Genomic DNA, 25,875 nt, shown 5'->3' on the forward strand with positions numbered 1-25,875 from the left:
AGTATATTATTAGATTACTGATTTAAAAAATTAGATTAATTATTAAAAATATTTATAAAAAATAATAAATTTTTGCTGATATTTGAGTTATTGCCGTACTGTAATAAAGCAAGCTATAAGGTTGACCGTTGTGATTTGAATTTGATGGAATGAAAGTTATGGATTTAGGCTTGATATATCCCTAGACAATACTATTTACCATGAGATTAGCAAAAGCAGCGTGTTGGGTGAAGTAAAAGAAAGCAGGCCACTGTAAGGGCTCGAAATCCTCGTCTGGTCAATTGGTGAAAGACATACAATCCCCAATTCTCAGATTCTTTCCTGGACAGAAAGATGGAATGGGCCTGGGCTAATTACTAATTAGACCCCGCCATTCAGATATTAACTCTAAATCCTTCCACAACCCCTACTAGAAGGTGCACCATATTCCTTAATGGATTGTAAGGGTAGTTTTAAAATTTGTTGCAAATAGAACAAAAAGATAACTTAATTAACAAAATAATTATTGTTATATATATGATATAATAATAACATAAATACAAATAAAGAACGTTGGGGAGGCCAATGCAATCCTGCACATCTTGGTCACTATTCCTACATCTCTCTCTCTCTGTATGACTAAAGTAAAATCTAAGCCCGGAGAAAAAAAGAAAATAATTAAGAAGATTTAGCCTGAAAATGTAGAGGAATATTATTAATAAGTAGTAATTAAAGCAAAAGATGTTTATTATTAGAAGTAGGAGGTTTGTGTTTGGGAGGTATTTGAGAGGAAGAAGATTGGTGTAAGTGAGGAGAGAAGGAAGAGCGAGGGAACTCAGAAAGCATTTGAACGACTTCCCTCATGGTTGGTCTCTCCACACTGTTCTCTTCTAAGCAGAGCATGGAAATGAAGAAAAGGTGTATGGCTTCTTCTTTGGGGACCACGCTCAGCCTCTGATCAATTATGTTCATAACCTCTTCTTTCCGTCCATTCGTTGCTTTCTTGCACCATTGCACAAGATCCACTCCTTCACCGAACTCTGCCCCCACCGGTTTCCTTCCGGTTAGAAGCTCTAACACCACTACTCCAAAACTGTACACGTCACTCTTTTCGTCAACCCTCAGTGTGTATGCATATTCTGCAATATAATCAACCAAATTCAATTAATAGAAAGTGTCAGATTGACCTGTCTCTCTGAGATTGTGAAAGGAAATGAGAGTTTTATGGTCCCCACTCGCAGGTGCTGAATGCTGAACCAAAACAAATTCTCTTCTCGTTTCTCTATAAAATTCCATCCACTTCTTTTTGCATCCCTCACTCACCCCCTGCCTAGGCCTAGCTGTTACTACTATGTACTGTAGAAAACATTTCAAACGCAGCAGTTGTTTTAACCATTGATTTCAATTAATATATATTATATATATTTTTTATAATTCAGATTAACGATTAAAACAATTAGAGTACCGGTATTTTCGGTGCACTTGAAATGTTTCCTATACTATAATTACTATGGACCTAACCTCGATTATCCTAATTAAAATCTTTTATTTCATTTCCCTAACTAACAAGTTAACAAGAAGTACATACCGGGTGCAATGTAGCCGTAGGAGCCGGCAATAGAAGACATGTACTCGGAGGCGCCGCCGTCCACCAAGAACTTAGCGAGACCGAAATCCGCCACGTGGGCTTCGAAATTGGAATTCAATAAAATGTTGTTGGACTTGACGTCACGGTGGACAATCAAGGGTGAACAATCATGGTGAAGGTAACAGAGTCCCTTAGCAGAATCAATGGCTATTTTGTACCTCAAGTTCCAATTCAAGAACGCACCCTTCTTCCCATGCAACGCCTCTCCTAAGCTTCCATTCCTCATGTACTCGTACACAAGCAGGTTCGTCTCCTTGTTGGAGCAGAACGCCAGTAGCCTCACTATGTTTCTATGCCTTATGTTCCCCAGTGTTTGAATCTCTGCACGGAACCCGTGATCATGGCTGCTCGCACCGATTTTCTAGAATGTCCGACACCCTGAATTCCAGCTTCTGGAATGCCGTCATCTTCCACGAACCGGGTCCATTCTTCTTGAACGACTTGGCCTTTATGATGGCTGCAACTGCAAACACCAGGGAGCAAATCAACAGCCCCAGCGCAAATATTAATTTGAAATCCGGAGAGCGCTTTCCCTGCTGGGATGTCATTCTGCTCAAGTTGCAGGGGTTGTTGACCAAAGACCCGCACAGTTGAGGGTTCCCTGCGAAAGACGAAGCATTGAAGAACGAAAACTGCCCTGACTCCGGTAACTTACCGGACAATTCATTGAACGAGAAGTCTGCAATGGTGAGACTCTTCATGGTGCCTATTGATTTGGGGATGCTTTGGTTCAAATGGTTTCTTGACAAGTTGAGGTAATTCAAAATGCGGATATTGGCTATGAGAGGAGGAATAGAGCCAGAGAGATTGTTCTGGCTCATGTCAAGGTAGGTAAGGTGGTCGCACTGCCCAATCTCCGGCGGAATTTCCCCGGACAACCAATTCCTGCTTAGATCAAGCTTGAGTACCTGTCGGAGTCCTGCAATGGAAGGCGGAATTGGACCGGAGAATTGGTTGCCGCTGAGCAAAAGGATCTGAACAGAGGAGAAGTTGGAAAGCGATTTAGGTAGTGGACCGGACAATGCATTGTTTGACAAATCAAGCTGGGCTAAATTAAGAGGCTGAGAGGAGCTATTGGAATTCTCCGTCAAGGCTCCGGTGAGGTAGTTGTTCTGTAACTCGGCTAAGTTTAGCTTAGGAAGGTAAAGAAATCCGTTAGGGATGGTTCCGTTGAGGTAATTCTCTCCTAACCTCACTCTGGTCAGACTGTAACACGTTCCGAAACCGTCGGGGATGGGTCCAAAGAGAAAATTGTCGAGGAGAATCAGGATTCTTAGCTGCTTAGAGGAACACAGGTGAGGAGGAATCACACCGGTGAGTTTGTTGGACGACAAGTCAAGCACCTGTAGCTTCCCGTTCAAGCCGAGGCCGTACGGTATCTCGCCGGTGAAGTTGTTCATCCAGAGGCCAAGCGTTTCCAGCTCCGGGAACTCCGCAATGTAGTCCGGTATGGAGCCGTGAAGCCTGTTCAAGAAGAGGTTGAAGAGCTTGAGTCGGCTGAGGTTGGCGAACTCCGCCGGAATCTCCCCGCTGAGTGCATTGCTGGAGAGGTCAAGATTGACGAGAGCCGTTAAGTTTGACAGCTCCGTCGGGATTGAACCGGAGAGCTGGTTAATGTGGAGGTAAAGAGTGTCAAGTTGGTTCAACTTCCCCAACTCTCTTGGAATTGAACCGTCCAAGTCACAGCTTGAGAGATCCATATGCACCAAACTCGTCAGTTTTCCAAACTGCACCGGAATGCCGCCTACAAAGGAATTGTAGTAGCCTAAGTATATCTCCCTCAGCTTCGTTAGGTTCCCTAACTCCGCCGGGATTCTTCCCCGAAGGTCGTTTCCCGCCAGAGAAAGGTACTCTAGCCCCGTCAGGCCGCCGTAGCTAGGCGGGATTTCTCCGTACAAGTAGTTGCCGCCAAGATCCAAGTACGTGAGCTTCTTGAGACTCAGAAGCCCCACGGGAAGCAAGGAGGTGAAGTTGTTGTCGTAGGCGTCCAGAACTTGGAGGCTATGAAGGGTGGAGTAGTTCCAATGGAGGTGGCCGCTGAACTGGTTGCTCGAGATGTTGAGGAACTTGAGGCTGCTCATGTTGCTGACGTCAATGGCGCCGGTGAAGTTGTTGCCGGAAAGGGATAGGTGGATGAGGCTGTCCAGTTGAGAAACTGAAGGAGAAACAGAGCCGAAGAGGTTGAAATCTGTTAAGTCGACGGTAACCACTCTCCCCCGGTGGCATTGAATTCCGGTCCATGAACAAACGGAGACCGGATTGGAAGTGTTCCAGTTATTGAGAGCTGGGTTTGGGAATTGAAATCCTTCTTTGAGTGAAACAAGTGCATGGAAATCACTGAGCAGGGTTGAAGAAGAAGCAGAGCAAGAGAGGAGAGAAAACAGAACCGAAACAACGAGGGTTGTGAAGGCCAAGGTGGACATGGTTTGATACGGTTCAAGAGTTTGGAGAGAAGAAGAGGTTTTAAGGTAAGAGAGAAAGAAGCTTGAACCGTTACATGTCTTGAAATACAAGGAATTGAAGAAGCCAAGGCTAAGCCCTTACTTTTGTAAAATTTGCTCTTTTCCTTTCTTCTTTTACTGTCTTTTTTCTTTGATGAAGAACAAGAAGAAGATGGTGAGGAAGTAATGCACACTCCCAGAAAAAAATGTTTTACTTGTTATCCTTATTTGCTTTATGGTTTTATTAGGGAAAGGGAAAAGGAAAAAGCAATACAAGAGCTGGTTCAAGAGGAAGAGAAAAAAAAAAATAAAAGAGAAAAAGGGGTTGGATGGATAACCGAAATTTAAAGCTTAGATTAGGGCAACATGATAAAGTAAAGTGGTGTGGATCGTATGACAAAAATGCCCTTTAGCTTTAATCAAAGAAAGAAAGAATGGGTCTTTAGTCTTTATTGCTTTGAATTGCACTTTGAAGGAGGGAATCCCACACACACTTGTTAAATGACTATACTTCCACCTTAGCATTCATTTCTATGAAAAAACAAAAGAATGGAAAGTGAGTAGTGGCAGTAAGTGGTTGGCACTGTTGCAGACTGGTGCTGGTGCATCATATCATATAAATATAATGTATTGTATAGTGTAGTGGCCCGTGGGACTCTCTAAAATTGTATTGAACCGCGTATACACTTCCCTACCACAATCCATAAACTGCTAACTTATCCTTCTTTACAATGAGATAGATGCCTTCCATCTTTGGCATTCCCACCATTCTCTGTTTTGACTTTTCAGCACTCATGTATACCACATTCACTTTCGTACATGCGGTTAAAAATTAATAATTACTCACTTCCTTTGTAGTAGTAAATTTGAAGGAATGTATTGTATGGTAAATTATCATGAAAATGGACCCCCCATAAAATAAAAAGTGTGTGTCTCTGTTGTCATGCCATGCTGTCAGGATTTGGTTATGTCAATATTCAATTGGTTGGGAGAATGAATGAATTGGAAGGCAACTTTAATTTGCATGCCATTGTGTTGTGTTGAATTTGTGTCTATATTCTCACCTCATCAATCAATAATACATAGTAATACGGTTTCATTTCCGAAGCAAATTAAAGCAAGTCCTATATATGTATGACAGTATTAACAATTTGGAAATTGGGAACATGTGGCAGAGGGATGTGTAAGGACTAAAAGATGATGATTATTAATAAATCATGACTATGACTATGTTGTTGTTTGAATGATCAATTGATAATAAGTTTCCAGATAGATTTTGCATGGAAGAAAGGAACCAGCAGTGGAAGCTTTTTCCTGCCTCTAACTTTATTCTTTCTTCTTCTTTGCCCTACAAGCCAGGGACCAACTAGGTATGGAAAATGAGCTAATTGGGTCTATGCCCTTTGCTTTTAATTCAATAATACAATATAAATAAGAGTTGATAGGTCTTAAAGAGAGGGCTCAAAAGCAAAAGCAAGAGATAGATAGATAATCTTGCTTTGATCTTCCACTACTACAAAAGAAAGAAATTAAAAGCAAAAGAGAAAGATTAAAAAAGAATACTACTGTATGTACTGAAAAATTAAAATACAATAAACCCACTCACTCAAAGGAAAAGGAAAAGAAAAAAAAAAACGAATCCATGGGAAAGAGGGCTCTTGTTGTTTCTCTATGCATGTATGTATGTAATTGTAATTTGGGTCCACATAAGATATAAGATCCAAGATGATGATCTAATGGCAATAAGTTGGTGTTCCGAGGTGTCACAATCAGGGCAGGCCTGCTTCCCTTTTGAAGAGTCACTGTCTTTGATTTCTATGTGTAGCCTGAGTTAGTTCACTTGCTTCCACTTTACCTTAACTCAATGCAATGCTACATACTATTACTCATCATTCATGTAATCATACTTTGTAGCTAAATTCCAATCTTAGTCTTAATTAATTGACCCTTGTTACATTAATACCAAGATTACAAATCTCATGTTTTCTTGTTTGCTTCATCAGAGACATCATTAGTAGTGGTTGTACAAGGTGATGGAGCGACAAAGATTTGCATAAGAAGGATGAGATTGTTGTACAAATAGAAATGATAGTTGATATATAGTACAGTGTGGTAATGGCATTAGCATTACAATGTCAAAGTTTCCCAAGTTGAATCCAATCCACACATGAGTGAGTGCCGTCTACAGAACACGCTCCAATCATTGGGAGACATAGTGCATCATTGCACTGAAGCCCATGGCGTACTCCATTTCTCATCTTCATATTCCTTCCTAGCTACTTTCTTAGTACCATTAAATAACAAAACAACCAAGCACTTGCATGTTAATGTTGCAAGTGTGAGGAGTAGTGTATGAAATTAGTCACATATTGAAGAAAGCAAGAAAGAATAAGGAGTTTATAAAATAAAAAACTCGTTAATTTAGTGTTTTAATATTTTGAATTTGATAGAGTATCTTCTTATTTTATATTCTCTTCTAATAATAATAATAGAATTTGTCTCGGTATATCTGGTTCCAACAACCATTTAAGTTAATATATATTCTATTTTGTTTCATGATTATTAGTTATAAATAGTTTTAGTTAACATTACATTGTTTTCTAACTGATTTTAACATTTAATCAACATAAGTGCACTCTTTAATTTTAGGAAAAGTATAGGTAACCAACAAGATTTTTGAACAATACGTAAATCATGTGAATTAATAGGATTAAAAGAGTAAATTTAATTAGTAGCATTAAATTAGGGTGTAATATATTTTCATTTGATTGGTGGTTGTTCATATTGTTCAAAAATTTCATTGTTCCCCTATCACTCTCCTTAATTTTATTACGGAGGTGAAGATGGGGTAGGATCCCGTTATGGAGTTCAGGCGTGCTTTACATGCATGTGGTGTCAGCAGAAGAGAAATCGGACGGTGCGAGTGGGAGAGGCCTTGTCGGACGGTCCGATTTGCTCCAACAATACGGATTTCTAAAAAAAAATTAACTATACATAGAACACAGACGGTCCGATTTGCTTTGTCGAAGATTCAAAATTTCTCTACTTACAACTCGGACCCTCCGACTTGATCATCACCTTTTCCGTACACACAACTCGCATGGTCCGAAATTTTCACACTGCAGCTCATAAAAACTGCCCCACACATTGGTCTAACACTCCAGAAATCCATAACCAAGCACAACACATTCATGGTTTCCATAACCGAAAAAATGAGCCTACGTCATGAAGGATCAGTAATAAATAATATAACTATATTATATGTGTACAAAAAATTAGTCACTGAATTAGTTTTTTATATAAAATATATATTAAAATATAAAATATACAATAAAAATAAATTAAATAATATATATTTATACATAAATATATAATAATTAATTTAATAATTAATTTTCTATTCACATACCATTTTTTTTATAAATAATAATACACAAACTCTTCAAGGTTATGACCTCACGAGGGGAAAAGTAAATAAGCATCGATTCCTTGATCCAGCAACTTAATTAGTATTTTCTTTGCGACAACTATTCTCTTTTATAAGTACTCACCACTTTATTATAAATATCACTTTATTTGATTTTTTTTATCTACTACTATTACTTTTTGGTAAAATGAAAGGAAATAGAAGAATGTGAATGAAACGATCAAGAAACTGTGGAGTTTAATTTGTTGCTTTCTTCTTAACTAACTTATAATGAGGAGGAGGAATTACAAAGTTTTTCGGTTTCTTTTTATTATAAACCAAATGGGCAGAATAACTTTGACTAAAAAACATGGATAGTTTAGAGAATAATTAACTCAAATAATTATTGGATTGATTTTACATAAAATATATATATATATAAACTAAGTGTAGTAAACTTATAAATAAGAAAATCTTAGAAAGAGAATTAAAGGAGAGGTATAAGAATAAGAATATAATAAAAAGGAATTACATCATTATAAAGAGCAAAACGAGGGTTGCGGACAGCATAATTGCTTTCATAATAAAGAGATCTATCAATGCTGGAATAGTATAGGATCATAATTCTCCTTTTGACTTGGAGCTAACACAATTGAAGCATAAACCAACTTGGGTAGGTCGAATGATCAGCTCACTCGTTTAATAGTTAAGTAAGTGTCAGTAGTTTGAATCTCATCTTATGTATGCAGTAATTCATTGACCAATAACAAACCTTTAAATAGAACTCAGAGATCTGTGACAGATTAATTCTTAAGGCTGCATTTGTTTACAGGACACTGAGATAGGGACACTGAGACATAAAATCGTGTTTGGCAGAAGAGACATGGACAGAGACAATGTGTCTAGAGACACTAAATTAATGTATTTTGTGTTCATCATGACAGGAAGGATACGGAGACACTAACAAGGGACACAACTTATTTTTTATTTTTTCTTTTATTATTCTTGTTAATTTTTTATAATTATATTTTTTATTGTTATATTTTTTATCTCAGATTTTTTGAATGAAAAAAATGAGAATAAATTGAATTTTCATAATTTGTTCTAATTTATCACAAAACGGAATACAAGAACACAAAATTTTGTGTCTCTGTCTATCAGTATCTTGTCTTGTCTTATTCTCAATGTCTTGTCCTGTTTTTATAAACAAACGTAACCTAACTTATCAAGTTGAGATACTATGGACAAAAAACACAATTGAAACATATGGTAATTAGAAATTAAATTAAAGTCATAATTTCTCAAAATTAAATAAATTAAAGTCATTTCCTTGAAAAATGGCTTGGCTAGCCAGCTTATTACATTTTGGTCCTCACATTTGTATATGCATCCGTTAGCAAAGTAAAAGATAAAAAAAACGAAAGATAAGAAAGAAGAGGAAAAGGGAGCTAAATTAGATAAAAGAAAAAAAAAAAGAAAAGAGAAAAAAGAAAAAAGAAAAAAGAAAGTGTTGTAAATAAAGCAATGAACATGTTGGCTCCACCAAATGTTTCAAGTTAAAAGGAAAATATACATAGCAGACCCCATGCCATTTTCCAACTTCTCTGATCTTCCTGAACTCAGATTCTTCTTCACTTCAGTTATATATTTGTATATAAAATTCTTCACTGTGTCACTCTCTGGTGAGCTTTTTTAACTTAGTTTTCTTCTAATGGAGTAAAAAAAAAACTTTTAAGTAGTCAATATATTAACTAATTTTTTTAATTGTAAAATTATTTGAATAAATAATTTGATTTCTTTTTAATGAAATAATCAATACATACATATAAAATCTTAGATAATTATAAAAAACAACTGCATTGTCTCAAAAGCTCAACTCCACAAACGCTGAAAGCTTAATAAGACAAATTAAAGATTGACATTAATTATATTAATAATGGAACCGAAAAGCTCCTAAGAAATTTGTCACAAATCTCAAAACACATGCTAGCAACAATTGGACCTCATAATCAGCAATTACTTTTGCTTCTTGTTTGATATGCAAAATACTTTTAAGTTTTATTTTATTTTAAAAATTGTTTATTTGTATCAAATATATTTTAATAGTTAAATTAAAAAAAATTAAGATTAATTTAACAATAATACATAAAAATTATGCTTGATTTACTTATTTTAAAGACTGTTCTTTTGGAATTATTATTAAATTGGTCTTAAGTTTTTTGAAAAATTAGTTTCCAGAAGTATATTTGATGTAAATCGAAAATTTTTTAAATAGAATTGAAATAAAATAAAATTTAGGGGAATAGTTGGTGTATGATATGAAACAAAGCTAAGAGAGTATATGATTATGAGAGAGCACTTTCTTCAAAAGGGGAAGACACCATGAGTGCAAAAGCAGTACCTAGCTATGAGGCAACCATAGATCAGATATACACATCCATAATTATGAATACTAGTAGCTTCAATAAATAAAAAAATAAGAATGATAAATAACATAATCCAAATAATTATAATATCAACATATTATTAGGAGTATTTCGTATAGAATTTGTACATTATAAAAGAATAAATAAATAAACAAATTTATTACACATCTAAATTTTATTGTCGTTAAAGTCTAATCAATTAGATCTAATACTAATAAAAACCACTCTCATTAAAAGAGCGTATAACATACGTTTGAAATCTCAAACAAACGTTATTTTTCACTTCGCACTCTAATATAAAAAATCGTTCATATCTCCTATTCAAAACTATAATAAAATAATTAAAAAATTCTCTCAAAAATTTTCAAAATTTTTTAAATTATCTATAAAAATTACAGAAAAATCCAGTACTGCATTTAAAATCATCAACCAAAAAATACAAAAAAAAAAATAAAAATTTCTCAAAATGCTGATAAAATAATTACTCGTTCATTATGTTCAATTTTCTCTCTCGCATTGACCTTGGTATATATATTGTGGGGTTTGGTTTGCACTTTGCATCATCCTTGTCTTTTTGGTGGAAATCCAAGTCATATTGATAAATTGGTTTGTCCACATACTCCTCTCTCTTGGCTTATAATTAATTTCTAGATACATACATATCATATCTCAAATAATATTTAATTTCCATATCCACCTCGGCTCTCAAATAATATGCATTGTTATTACTTTTCCACGTCATGATGTTGTAATTAAGGCAATATCATTCACTCATGAAAGCTTGGGAAGAAGTTCATTAATTCCTCGTCATTTTATTATATTATTAAAGTACTCATTTGTATTTTTATGACCATAACCATATTCCAATGGCAATAAGATTCCTATTTAATTTAGTTGGTCAATGATACTTTATCTATCACATGCTTTTAGTCTTAGACCCAAACAGTAACGACACTATTTGCAACGATATATACTGCACATGCTTCTATATATAGTCCCCAATTGATATTATTTTATTAAAAATTAAATTGCATTTAAAGGGCATTCAGCCATTCATCACTTAATTCTAAGGCCAATGTTACCGTATAAATTATAAAAAGAAAAAAATTTTACACCTAAATAGTTCAGCAAGTAGTCATAATTGATTTGATATACCACAAAATTCTGTAGTATTTTACAGCATGACTGAGATTAATAATTTTGTTTTAAATAGTTAATAAACCAATTGAGTTATTGAAAATTTGAGACAATTTTTATTCTTAGGCATATTTTTTATAGATACAGATTAAAGCCCTTGGCACTAAGTAGTCACCATGGATATGGATTAAACTATAAATTTTAAGAAATGACTAAATGGGAGAAAAATATTTTAACATGAATTAGAAAGTATTTAAAATATCAAAATATATCGTGTAACAATAAATAATGGTAAAAATTCAGGTGCAGTCAATTTCACCTAAAGTTGGTAACTAAAAACCGTTAGATAAAAATTTAGTCAAATCAATCAAATCATTTAACGTCTCTCAACTATCAACTTCACGTGAAGTTGACTGTACCTGAGTTTTTACTATAAATGATATATCAATTTACATATATTCATATATTTAGTGTTAAATAATTATTTTTGTCACCTTTTAACAGTTGTTTAGAAATACCAAATTAAAATGTCTAATTTTTTACCATTATCATGTTTATTCGAATGTAGAGTAGTTAACTCTTTATTTCATTGTCTTTAAATCTATTGTACCACCAAGATAGAAAATATAAGAAACACAATATTTAATTTAAAAATTAAATAAACTAACAAATAGACATATAAAATACTTTATTATTTAAACTAGCTTTTAAAAGGAGTGTTAATTTGATTTATATTCGAAAACAAATGATCATAACACACATATATATAGTACAAAGTTCTGTGGTTTACTGCTAAATTTTAAAATTTCGTAGAAAAAATTCAAGAAATTAAAATTATGTTAATTTATAATTTATGGCTCTTTTATTACATCTACGCTGCAAAATACAACAAATGTTTGTAATTCATTAAATCAATTCTGATCGCTTACTGAATTATTACAGTGGAATAGATATCTATGTATCCATTTCAAAGCATTGGTCTAATTTTAATAATTGTAACACATCTAAAATTATGATGTTATACAGAAAATATTTTTAAAACACATCCAAAATCATAAATCTAAAATTTAAATTTAAACATTAAAAAGACAGCGTTGTAAATGAGCGCCGGAAAGGAGGAAGGCAGCGTTGAGGATGAGCGCGGAAGAGGATGAACGACAGCGGAAGATGACTTTTCGATGTGCACCTCTGAGTTTTCTATGTGCGCCTCTGAATTTTCGACATGGCGCAAACGTGACTTCTCTGTTTTTTTGAGTGTTTTGTACGAATTTAATTAATAATTTGATAGTTTAAGGTTTATTTTATATTTTTAAAATCAAAATTTTGAATTTTGAATAACTTGATTTTTAGATATGTATTTAAATTATAATATATTAATAATTAAATATATTAAATCTGAAACAAAAATTTAAAATTTAAATTTTAAATTTCAGTTTTTTTAGATTGTATTTTGAATGTGTATTTAATTTTAAAAAGACAATAAATCTATTCATAATTTTTAGTTGTGTTTGTTTTAATTTTTTTTAATTATTGTAATAAAAGGCTGAATGTTGTACGATTTTTAAAGGATACCTAGTTGAACCGATACTTAAAATTGGGGTTGTCTAAAATGTGTCAAGGGCACTTTGGCCGCTTTTTATGCGCCAAAAAATTGCAAAAATGAAATATGCCTCTGTGTCCAGTAACGTTAATCATTGACCAACCATTGACGGTTTGACTTTGACACACACACTATATACTCTCTTTTTTAGCAAGAGATTCGGACTCTTGTGGCACTTTTAGGAGGCAAATATGGTGGAAACTCAGGTTAAGTTAACTTCACGTGAAGTTGATAACTGAGAGTTGTTAGATAATTTGATTGATTTGACTAAATTTTCATCTAACAGCCCTCGGTTATCAACTTCACGTGAAATCAACTGCATCTGAATTTTTATCGGCAAATATATTTATTTACAATTTGTTCTGAAACGATTTTTTTTTTGGTTGTTTACACGGTATCTTTTAATACGAGAGTTTTATTTAAAGATTTGTTATTAGTTAATAAATTGTTGTATATATAAGACGAAATTCAAGTTCCAATACTTATTTAACCAGACAAATGAACTGACCACTCAATTAACCAACTTGATTTGGTTCGAAACATTAAAGTGGTTTGTTTTTGTACAAGTTCAGACGTTAGTTTTCGTTAGTAGAACTTCAGAGGCTGTTGTATAGTTAGGGCCATAACTTATTCAATGGGCTCCAAAAATCTTACATTGCAACTCCCTTGGCCCAACCCAATTTAACACAATGATATGCAACCTTCTTCTTCATAATCTACCTCTAATCTTCTACTCTTCAATTCACTCAAACAAATCTCCTCAAAGGAGAAATAAAAAAAAGTTCTATCTAAAATCATATCGCAGACAGATAATTTAAGAGTGAATATCCCATCCGACCCCTGACAATTATCTCGAAAGGACAACGAGGCCCTCAAGAAAAAAAAAACACCCAATCCGGTCCCTAATAATTTTTTTTTGGGACTGATTAGCCCCTGTGCCAAAAAAAATAACATTGATTTTTTTTTGGCACAGAGGCCTCGTTGTCCTTTTGAAGTAATTGTCAGGGGCCGGGTTGGGTTTTTTTTTTTTGTCAGGGGCCGGATTGGGATTTTTTTTTTGTCAAAGGCATCGTTGTCTTTCGAGGTAATTGTCAGGGACTGATTTGGGTTTTATTCTAGTTTTTAATGTGCATATAACATTTTGTCATGCTAAATATCACAAGCTTTCTTTCTTTTTCCTTAAAAGAATTGCTAATGTAATGCACATGTTTCTTTTAGTATAATTAAACTATGGCTTGAAACTAACATTTATGTTAAAAGGTAAACAAATTGAGTTTAAGTTTAACTAAAATTAGTTAAGAAATGAATTTGCACATGCACCCTTTAAACTCTATTTCTAGCTCACAAATGTTTAACATTTTGGATGAGATTTTGTTAAAAAATAGTTTTAGAATGCAGAGCAGACAGCATCATCTTACTTAAAGAATTCAATTATACTATACAGAAGGAAAAAAAAATGAATTTAATTTGATGGGAAAAAGTGAAAGGTTGCTTAAGATGGAGACATATATATTGTTGAATCTTTTCTTTCTTTCTTGAGTGCGCTATCTTGTCATGGGGTCATGGCAGCCCTCACCCTCTTATTCCATCTTTTCTTGAACTCAAACAGTAGCCTACCTCTACATTACTAAATATGTAGATTCAGTGTATCTATCAATTCCATCATGAATAATCTTCTTCTTATTACAATATACTATACATTACTAAATATATGTTCATTCTTTGCATTACTTGAAATTCAAGTAGTACCCAGACTCAGACAATTTAGGACCCCACAACAGATACATATATGTCAACTGAGCAATCATTATTGTTGGTGTATGTCTTCTAAAACCAATTGATTGTTACACACTAATGTGAAAGTGACATGCCTTTCTACTTTTCTTTCCTCATTTTTCTGTTTAAGTTTTTTAGTTACTGATAAATGATAAATAAATAAATATGCCTTTCACATTTCTTAGTATGGTATGATAGTATGATACTTATATATGGTTAATTATCTCTTAATTAATTAAGCAGGTTATTTTATTATTTTACTTAGGCTAAGGTTAAGGCTAATCAAGCATGAGAAATGAAAGTGGTCAACATCATATTCATATTCACATTGCTTTAGTAGCTTTGCTCCTTTTTCCTGTAAACAGCAACAACACACACATTTCTTTCTTGGCTTGAATCATGGCTCCTGCTAGATCTGCCTACTGCTTAGCTGTAACCATGTCCAACTTTTTCTTTTCCTCATTATTTAATCATGAATATAATAGTAACAATAATAATTACTCCTTTTAATTTACTTGTGCTATGCCTGTTTATGTTTGTAGATCATATTAGTATTTTGTAATATGTATTATGCAGCATAGCAGCCTTTTCCTCTTCTTTTTAATCATCAGTGCATGCATCATCTTAATTAATTTTATGAGATTATCAAAGATTCATAATCCAATCTTCATCATTATTACATTTCAATGCTGCTTATTATACATGCTATATGGCTCTAAACATTTCAAATGTATGTATTCAATTATTATCATTATTATTAGATTAATGTTGTTCATCTAAGGAATGTTGTGGTTAGAAATGATGACTTGAACTTGAACTTGACCCCACTAGGCTAGAGGAGCCACTTTACTTATTCATGTGACTTAAAGCCTTGTGTTAAGTGTTAACAACAACAACCTAGATGAGATGACATGAAATGAAATGAAGCATTAAATATAAATATAACAAAAAAAAAACACAACTTTTGGATTTAAAGGCACTTAATGAAAATTCTAGCTGTGGCTCTCTCTGCAGACAGCAAGGCCCATTCTTTCATATTTCTTTAAGTTTGGTTCTTCTGACAAGTCACAAGGTCAGGTTTAGTAGTATATAGTGTATAGTACTCAATAAGTTAGGCATAAGGATTCATGGAAATGGCAACATAAATCCAAAAGTGTATCATAGATCTTTGTCTTTACATATTTTCATATTGCAAAGACAAGTGTGCTTTCCTTTCTTGCCTTAAAAGATGGCTGCTGTCACCCTTAACATATTGGAAAACCATACTTCCCTCTCATCCAAAGGTAAGAAACTTACTCTCTCTTTCTCTCTCTGTCTCTGGTTGGTTTGCATTGTTTCTGTTAACTACTTCTGAATGCTTCTACTCTTAACATATTGTACATTCTCTATTTAATCAATTCCTCTCATCTTTATACCATTTATACACTGGTAGTCTTTTTGTTTTTGAGGTGTTCATACATACTATTTATTATGTCTTTTTTATGACTTGTGTGAATGATATTGGTGAGTCAGATTTATATATTTGGTTTTTTATCTCAGCCGTAGATCAGTATGATGTGTACTTCACAAGTCACTAAATGTGAAAGTGTTGTCTGTTTTTGTTTATCTTTTGTTTCAGGAAAGAATTTCTGATTCAAACCAAGATAGATATGTTTTTCAGAAGCAGCATAGCCTCATCATCTCACAGATATTTGTGGTTGATATAAAAGATAAAAAGAAAAGATTAACACAAGTTAGTTAGTTCAGTGTTCTATGTCTAGGAGCAATTTAAACAGTGAAAAAACAAAGGGATGGAACATATACACAGCATCTGCAGCAGCTCCATCATCATATAGGGGAGTTGATGAAGAAGCAGCAGCAGCAGCTCCATGGAAGGGCTTTGGGACATCCTCCATGAGTGCTATTTCTTTCGGCTTCGTTGCAACCGCCATTTTGATATCAATGTTTGTAATAATGGCCATATTTGAACACTTGTTCAAACCCTCTCCAACCCCACATTCTCATTCTACGGCCGCAACCGCCCCGCCTTGCAAACAGGGAACAAATCCTCAAACTGTAAGTCTCTTTCAACATCTATGCATACAATTTACATGTGAACGTGAATGTGAATGAGAATGAGAATGTGTATGAACAGGTTGAAGCATCTTTGTCAGTGTTGATGCCAGGGCAACAATATCCAACTTACATAGCTCAGCCTGCTCCTCTGCCTTCTTGTCCAAGAGAACAGGCATATTGGCCTTCTCATGATCATAATTTTCTATTTTGTTAGATCCTGCTATCAACTCTATTTATGTATTCTTATCTGTGTTGATTGTATACACAGAGAGATACTAGTATATAGATAGGGTATTTTACTATTTATTTATATATCAATTTGTAAGCCTGAGCCCTTCTTTCATCTAAGTTGGTTTGAAATTCCAATAAATACAGAAGCAAGCACCAATCAAAACACCATGTAATGAAAAAATAGCCACCAACCATGTATCATTGGAACATTGACAATATCTACTGCAATGAAAGGATGAATTAGCGAATCCCATAGTTGTATATATTTTCTCAATGAACTTAGATTCATATATATATATTTTCCGTGTCTACACATTAATTTCTAAAAGTGAATTCATCCAATGGTATTTTTGAGCAAGTCATTCTTGTTGGACTGTGAAAATCTACAATTAAAGCAGAGTGAAAATAGAGTAAGAGGGTAAAGCAGTGGCATTCCTCAAGTAACACAACATTTGTATCCCTACACATCATTTCAATGAACTCCTTGATTACCAAAACCGCCAACTTTGTTGGAGATAACTTCACTTCCCTCCTTGAAAGCGAAGGCCGGGCCCGAACAACAGAAAGAATTAGCTACTGATCATCCAACATTTCTTCATCCGGTAACGATATAGTTAACAAAGAATACCTAACTCTCAGAGAGATCCTGCCCTTCTCAACAGCAAGTCTAGCTCCAGACACAACCCAATAGCCTGGAGTTTCCTGTGGCCCTCTGGTCATCTCGGTTGTGTCGACAAATTTGAGAAGCTTGGGAGCTTGAACAGGAACAGGAGGACCACCCGGATAAACAGCAGAATTTATGTTAACATCTGCGGGTCGTGGAGGTGGCTTCTGAAATGTTGCTGTGAAATGCTGACTAATGAGAGTAGATATCAGTCCAGACTTGGCTCCCAGTCCAGGAGATCCATCCCACTCGGGATGCTTTACTTCTTTAACTCCTAGTACGGTTGCGAATCGAAGTCTCAGAAAGAGTATATTTTTTATGCCATAATTCTCAACTTGGAGTTGTGCTCCGGTTACTATGGAAACTTCATCCTCTGGTTCCACAGGAGAAGTGCACACATGAGAGAAATTCTTCCACTGAACTTTCTCATAGAATCTCTTATCATAGGACTCGCGCCGAAAGTTGCCATTTGGATCATCTTCGAGCTGAAATACTTTTGGAAGAGATGTAAGGTGTTGTAAATGGATTGCCAGACGATTACTCTTTTTACCTTCAAGATAAAGACGAAGACCAGTCACTGGTCTGTTACCTACGTCAACCTGTTATAACATGAAAAGAAATTCTTCTTTTGAGCCCAAAAATTACTGAGTTACCAATATATAATTCAAGTTGAGGATGCATTCAAAGGAACTATCTGGTATAATAAACACCCAGTTTCCACTTGAGGCAAAATAAAACAAAAGAATGTCGAGCACAAACTTCAGAATGTCCAAGTTAGAAAATGCTGTGTTAATGAATGGTAACAATTGAATAATTTAATAGCATAATCTTAAAACATAAACAAGAAAGGATGCATATCTTGTTTAGCAAAACTAACCAAACACAATAATCACTCCATGCTAATAAAGATATAAAACTACTACACATCCTAAAAGTCATTTCACACAGATTTTCCTGTCACACTTTTTATTTTGTTTCCCAGCTAATTGCTAAATAACACCATCCAAAGGGCATGAACGTGGATTTCTTAGGATCAGAGGCACAGCCAAGAAATAGCTAGATGTCCAGGGCCAAGAAGGAAAATGTTTACCTGTGATGTGTTCACATATAGCTTTGGCCCCATGAAGCTAAACTGTAAAGAGGAAAAACTCCGTTGTTTACGTTGTGGACCAAGAGGAAGTTCGCTGAATACAGGAGCCCACTGCCTTGGCAACTGGAATTCCAAGAACTGGTGAAGCTCTTCAATTGGTGGTTTATCTGCAAGAATCAATGTAAAATGAGACACTTTTTTTTCCCATTTATTATAATTCTAGGCAGAATAAAAAACTAAAATAAACACTCAAAAAGCTAGGTAGCATAAAGATTTCTCCACCGGAATATCATTTGGATAGGGGTTTTATGTTAGTTATGTTTTATTCAAAGCCCACCAAATTAAGATCTAAATTCAAGAAAAACTTCAGCATGCAAAGAAATTGAAATACTCCACTTCTGTTCAGGTGGCATGTAATTATTTCTCCCTTACACAACCAGCAAGAAACTAGTAAACATGTTTAAAAACCACACCAAGAGCCAAGAGCATTTGCACTAAAAACGATATCCAGTTAATACAAGAATTATACTTGCAACATCTATAAGAAACACAAAAATACTAAGACAAACATTTCTTATCTTATTTTATTTTTGGAACAAAGAATAATATTAAGACAAGAAGATGAAAGACAAGAAATCCTCCTAAAGAGAAGAATGATACAACGAAAGAAAAAAACTATGACGTAAAATATGAGAAATGCACTCTAGGCCAGGAATATGCACACATTAATGTCTGTGGAGAATAGATGCAGTCATGCGGATATTGAGATATGAAAATGCAACAATAGAACAAAATTTTCTCACATCTTAAATAAAGATTTATGGCATGGCTCAAGAATCCGCTCCCTGGAACTCCATTCAAGAGAGATGTGATTGGAATGAAGGACATTGAGATAACATCAGGCTCTAACTGAACAGTCTGTAACCACTCGTTGTGGGGTAGGCTTCTGTTATCACTTCCACCCCTCCTCTTGCAAGTGAATATTATGTCCTGCTCTAAAAGTAATTTGAGGACAATGTACTAAAATAAGTGTTTGAAACCAGGATAGAACCATATAATACCGAAGAGTAATGATAATATCAAAACTAATCCTAAGGGAGCGTATTTGATACTCTTTGATATAATATGATTCTATCCTTGTTTCTAACAATAACAATAACTGCCAAAAATATTGTCAAGGGTAATGTTCAATGCATACCTCCTTATGCGAATAAGAACTTGATGGACTCATATTAGCGAATGTTACTATCCATTTCAATGGGAATTAATTAAATATCCTCCAATTCAAAGTTGTCAAGAGAGAACATCACAAAGAATATCATCAATACAACCAGTTTAACATAATGACTACAACTCACAAACTTAGCAAAAAGTAATAATTTATTTGAGTAATGATACTTAAACAAACAAATACTCCTCACATCCTCCAGCCAAGCCATAGCATAACACCCTGAAGATTTTGAAAGTATCTTTCTTCTATTTAATATTTTTTAATAATCATGATCCATGTGGCAAACCATATGGAAAAAATGCCACAGTACAATGTTAATGCTTTTGCTTTCATATTCTCACTAAAAATATCTTGTGAAATAAAAGAGATCTATTTATTAACAACCTTAGGTTAGAAATTTATATCAGACAAAAGGCAACATGCAGTTTTCTTTCCTTCTTTTTTTTTGGGTGTGCCACCGGGGGGAAGGGGGTGGTTAACCACACCAGTGGAATAATATCTATATTGTGATAGTGCTAAGTTACTACAAAGATCAAAGGTAAAAAGGTAATAGAAAGATGCAAAAAATGACTTCAACTATTCTAATTGTAAACAAATCATGAAAAAAATGCATAAAGTTATTCACAAACCTTTTCATTTGGGAAAACTTGATCTGAAGCAATTGTATATTGGCCAGTAGCATCCATAAATCTCCTATCTGCCATCTCTTTCAGTCTTTTTTGAACATCAGCAGGTTGGAGAGCTGATGAGTGCTGCTGCTTCAAATATATTACATCCTTTCCTCCCATTTTCATTCCAACAACAATATGGGTACCAAAGGTCTCAATAAATCTGTGACATTGCGAATGGAACTAGTTGGCTATTGTTTCAACTTTCAAATGAAAATATAGTTAAAGATAAATAAAAACAATTATCATAATAGAACTAAGTTATTTTTTTGGAGAGTCAGTCCAAGTTGCACCCTGAAGTTAGTCTCAATGTGTAACTTAGAGATTACAAACTAAATGATAAGATGACTACAGATCCAACTCAATCCTAATTTGGTTATAACCATCTATCCATTTATATATTATTGATTTAACTGTAGGTAAACATAAAAAATAGAGACAAATATGCCATCATAAACAAGTCCAATCAAATGAAGCCCACCACCAAAAATGCACAGCTGTATGCATGCATTGACATAGTTTTAGCATTATCACCGAAATATAAATCCCAACACAAATAATTTGGAAACCCCTCGATGGAATTGATAAGGATTTATATCTATTCAGCTACAACTAAATTTCTTTCTATCTTATAGATACATAGAATCTTAATATAATGAAAGCCAAAGGCCCATGAAACCTAAAACCATTAAAAGGTTAAACAATATAATAGGAAGCGATAAAAAATGTCCAAGAGGTCAAAATTAGAATTCAAACAATACCATTTTGTTCGGCATCAAAATTAAAAAAGTTTTACCATTTGAGAGCTTGTTTTACCTTGCTAATTCAGGTGGGTCCCAATATGGTGGTACAGCCTTTTTAACATGATCACAGAGTACTAACTGAGACTTCTCTAATGCAACAGTGTAAAGTGTGATTAACACCCCGTCAAAAGCAAGGGTTTTGGTATGGGCTGCATCTTTCTGCCAACTCCCAGAAAATTCAAACATAGCATTGAAAAGGCCTGACGGAATTTTACCAGTCAAAGATAATTCCCGATTGAACTGCTCTGACATCTGAAAACAATTAAAAGCACACAGATGAGGGGGAGATAACGTATGCAATTCTTAATGATTGAAATTTTGAGACAAATAAACTTTTATATTTTGCTCTGTTCCTTCTTAAAGCACTCAGAAATGCAATTCAAACCATGACCAAAAAAAAAAAAAGAAATTCAATACAACGAAATTTAGAAATCACATAGATTCATAATCCAAAGATGACATACACCGAGTTATATATATGCCACATGATCCAATGAGGGAATATAGTGATATTACATATGACAAGAATTGAACCCCAAGACCTTTTGCATGGACATAGATCAATCTTATCAGTTGAGTGACTACTCACTCGTTGGCTTTGGCCACTAATTGTGAATACACATAAGAAATGAATAATGTCACATTAAAGGGCAACCCAGGGCACAAGCACTCCGCATTAACGCAGGGTCCGGGAAAGGGCCGCATCCAAAGGGTGTAATATACGCAGCCTAACCTGATAATTACATCAATGGCTATTTTCATGGCTTGAACCCCTGACCTTGAGGTCACGCGGAGACAACTCAACTGTTGCTCCAAGGCTCCCCTTCGAATAATGACATATTACAGCACAATTTTTTACCAGTAACGACAATAACATTCTGCAAATCTGAGGCTAGAGTAATAACAATCCTATATTTCAGTTTATTCAAAACTAAAGTTGGTGGTAGTTAAATAGGTTGCTAATTTATTTATTGACCCATCTATCATCTAATATCCATCAGAGAAGGAAAGTTTATTCCAAAGAAGAAACAAAAGGAAAATCTGACTTCCAATAAGCATCCAGAAAATTCATTCAAGCAACAGTTATTTACAGAAAAAAACGAAATTTTACCTGTTGAAAGGACAGAACATCAGACCTGAATCTAGTGCGTTCCCCTTTATCACATTTTATAGATGTGGAAACATTTGGAATTGAAACTCCACCCGGTAAAACCACCTCTCTCACATCAAGTTCATCGATCTCAATTAAACGTGAATTTATGGAATCTCCTTTGCAATACTTGAGCCTTAGATCAGTAGATATATCATAACCACGGCCAATGGACCCAATTGCAATCTCAGCAGCTTTATTAGCTGGAACTTTAAGTGCCATATCTCAGCGCAACGCATCACCTCTCAGTCAAAACCAAATTCCACACTTTAGCATATTCAAGCACACACCACTCAGTTCAACTTCAAAAAAATGGAAACCTGTGACATATGAAACGCACATAAATGTGAGATATGACCAAGTAACCCTAAAAGAAAACCGATAGAATTGAGAGATTCGGTGCCCCACCGATTCCAACACATGCAGCATTCTTAGTCAGAGCTTGTAATTTGCAGCTTCATACGTGCATGAGTACGGTGCTTGAAAGCTTATCACTATTTCTGTGCTTGACCATTAAAGTAGAGGTGGTAAGCTCGATGGCGAATTGGCGTTAAGGAGCAGTAATGCGTGGGATTTCGAAACCCTAACGTAAAGAATGGATTTTGAGTGTGAAATTGAGGGATAGAGGGAGAGAAATGAAACCTATGAGGAGAGAGAGAAGGAGAAGGAGTGAGAAAGCTTGGAGCTTTGGCGTTGGTGTTGGTGTCAACTTTCAAGTTTGAAGTTTCAACATTCAACTGCAGATTTTGTGGACTCAGACAACTTTGAGTTTGTGTCTTAAGTGTAAAAGAATTTTATACAATTAATTAATTAGATAATTAGAATAAATGACTATCTGTATTCATAAAAGATGAAAACACTGAACATATGTACTCATACTAAATCGAAATTAAATTTGTATTCACGCAAGATTCTTGTCGTGTGACAAAAGTACCCTAGGTGGCACTCCAATCTTCCAAAGACAGGTACTTTTGTCACACGGAAGACATCTTGCGTGCGTGAATATAAATTTAGTTTGGATTTAGTGTGTATATATGTCAGTGTTTTCATCTTTCATGAGTATAAATGATAATTTATTCTATTATATTATTAAGAGTAATTTTTTATTTTGTATTACTAATGTTTGAAATTTCAAATATTTATAATTTTAAAGAGGACAAAAAATAATGAAATTGACTTTCTAAATTTTATACAATAATTAAATTAATGTCTCAATTTCATATTTATTAAATTAATTCCTTGATTTTGAACTATCTATGTTGAGTTGTTGACAAATCAACCACATTATTAAATGTCATTAATTAAGCAAGTTAACATGAAAAAAAAAGTGTTTCAATGAAATTGGTTTCTTTTTTCAGGAATAAATTTGATCATGTGATGAAAGCTAATTTAATTGTTAGTTCTATTTACCAAGTAGATTAACAAATATTTTTTCATTTTTATTCACTTTTTTTTTTCTATAAAACCCTTCTATATGTATATATTCTTATCATGTGCTGTGAAACCCCATTGCTATAAAAAGTCATACAATTTGTGTCTTGTTTTTCAATGATTTTTAACCCCACACTATATATGTTAGAACATTGAAACGGTGCACTGCACTATGTGTTTGGATAATTTCCGTCAAAATTAATTTCGCCTTCCAACCTAAGTTTGGGGTTTTAAATGTAGAAGAAAATATTCAAAACCAATTTTACCTTATGCCATTTCGGTGGTACTAGTTTCTTAACATGTTGTACTAAAATTTTAAAAGGTAGTGTGAATAGATTCCATGGCAGTCCACAATGATTTGGTGATTATGGCTTTAAAAAGTTGGGACTTTGGGATCCACCGTCCACGTGTTTAATATAATTTGTAAAAAACAATGAAGAAAAAATATTAGTAAAATAGTAAAAGAAAAAGAGTCAGTTCAAAAAAAATTTATATTAGTGAATGATAATTCTGTAATATACTTTATGAATGATATAGTAAAAAAATAGGTTAATGCAGTATTTTTCAGTAAATAATCCATCAGTATAAGTAATGAAAAAAATATCAGATTATGTAATTAATCTAATTAGTAACTTATTCTTTAAAAAATTTCAACGGTTTATATTAGTTCTCCAAAAAAAAATAAATTTTTTTATAATAAAAATGAAGTAATATTAATTAATTTGTTAAATTTATTGATTTAGAGGAGTATTATTTGATAAAATGGTAGCTAGCGTCGGCAGTTGAGAATTCACATGAGGACATGTGAGTTCCAGTACCAAGGCTTTTCCTTCATTGCACTCTGATCTTACTGTAACTATGTATCACCACCACACATTATGTAGAGAAACACAAATAATTATCAGGATTTTTTGTTTTTGACTATTATTTTATTATTTATTTAATTTTTTTAATTTAATAATTTAATAATATATTTTATTTTATATTTTTTAAATATTAATAACTAATTAATAATAAAAAATAAATTTTGATGGGCGTGCGTCTAACATTCTTACATTATTCATTCTTATTTCATTGTTTGTTGTTAGTAGTTGTTAGTTACCATAGTAATTTTCGCGAATAAATAATCATTTGTATCCATAAAAGATGAAAACGCTGACATATGTATTCATACTGGATCGAAACTAAACTTGTACTGTACAAGATGCTCTCCGTATGACAAAAATATCCTGTCTTTGGAGGGTTGGAGTACCACGTAGAGTATTTTTGTCACACAAAAAATATCTTACATAGGTACAAGTTTAGTTTCGATCTAATATAAATACATATGTCAATGTTTTTATCTTTTATAGATACAAATAGTCATTTATTCTAATTTTACCTACAATCATAACCCAAATCTATCTCAGCTCATGTTATTATATACACACATGCATCCACACACGTATGCAATTTGAGTCAAGTATTTTCTTCTCAATTGAATTACTGCCCCCACATTCCTCGCTTGCTGTTTCCTATCACTTTCTTTCTTTCTCTCTCTCACAATCACAATGAACAACAACGCTGGGTATTCTAAAATAAGTAGTGCCCACAAATCAAGATCTATAGATTTCTCATCAGCTGCCAATAACGGAGGAGGAGAGAAATTTGGTGTGATATTGGGAAGGACTGGTTCAGTTTCTTCTTCTGGCGGGTTTCTCAAGAAGGCATTCTCAATGAGAAGATCTTCATCGGTTTCAGAGAGGTACTGTAGGATCCATGACCACCATTACGTGGCAATAACATCACCGGAAAGTGATGTTCCGGTGAGGGCAAAGAAGAAGCACAGTTCTGGAAGGGAAGGAAGCAAGATCTTTAAAGCTTGTAAGCGTCTTCTTGGACTCTAGTAGTGCTCTTTTGAAACCTACAGAAATGTTAGAAGAAAAAAAAAAAAAAGAGTCAAAATTTATCTTATTTAGTATTTATTAATTATCGCAACGATTAATAAATTTTAAATAAAATAAGTAATAATTATTTTTGGCTAATTTTTTTTTAGTTAATAAACATTTTCGGAGACGTACCTACAACTTTATTTATCATATAATCATTTCAGTAATGTTAAGTACGTATCTATTTATGTATAATTTTGGCAAACTGCGT

At 33.8% G+C, this 25,875-nt stretch overlaps 3 protein-coding genes, 1 long non-coding RNA gene and 1 pseudogene across 4 annotated transcripts; 3 read left to right on the forward strand and 2 right to left on the reverse strand.

Annotated features, from left to right (window-relative positions):
* On the reverse strand, positions 472–4,548 carry LOC107638500 (annotated as a pseudogene).
* Positions 1,728–22,258, forward strand: LOC110270854. Its single transcript, XR_002360524.1, has 3 exons — positions 1,728–1,739; positions 13,404–13,418; positions 21,805–22,258. It is a non-coding gene; the product is annotated as an uncharacterized LOC110270854 (long non-coding RNA).
* LOC107638499 lies at positions 15,446–16,947 on the forward strand. The gene is made up of 3 exons (XM_016341806.2): positions 15,446–15,696; positions 16,032–16,468; positions 16,548–16,947. Exons 2-3 carry the CDS (start codon positions 16,166–16,168, stop codon positions 16,680–16,682), a joined length of 438 nt encoding a protein of 145 aa, XP_016197292.1. The 5' UTR covers positions 15,446–15,696; positions 16,032–16,165; the 3' UTR covers positions 16,683–16,947.
* On the reverse strand, positions 16,959–23,066 carry LOC107638501 (MACPF domain-containing protein At4g24290). The gene is made up of 8 exons (XM_016341809.2): positions 22,714–23,066; positions 22,267–22,625; positions 21,169–21,407; positions 20,310–20,515; positions 19,652–19,698; positions 19,257–19,443; positions 18,454–18,620; positions 16,959–17,962 (listed from the first exon to the last, which is right to left on the reverse strand). The coding sequence occupies exons 2-8, from the start codon at positions 22,525–22,527 to the stop codon at positions 17,273–17,275; spliced, it is 1,797 nt and encodes a 598-aa protein (XP_016197295.1). The 5' UTR covers positions 22,528–22,625; positions 22,714–23,066; the 3' UTR covers positions 16,959–17,272.
* On the forward strand, positions 25,185–25,834 carry LOC107637518. Its single transcript, XM_016340926.2, has one exon. It carries the CDS (start codon positions 25,287–25,289, stop codon positions 25,620–25,622), a length of 336 nt encoding a protein of 111 aa, XP_016196412.1. The 5' UTR covers positions 25,185–25,286; the 3' UTR covers positions 25,623–25,834.

This window comes from Arachis ipaensis, chromosome B04 (genome assembly GCF_000816755.2).
Source record: "Arachis ipaensis cultivar K30076 chromosome B04, Araip1.1, whole genome shotgun sequence".
Classification (NCBI taxonomy): Eukaryota; Viridiplantae; Streptophyta; class Magnoliopsida; order Fabales; family Fabaceae; genus Arachis; species Arachis ipaensis.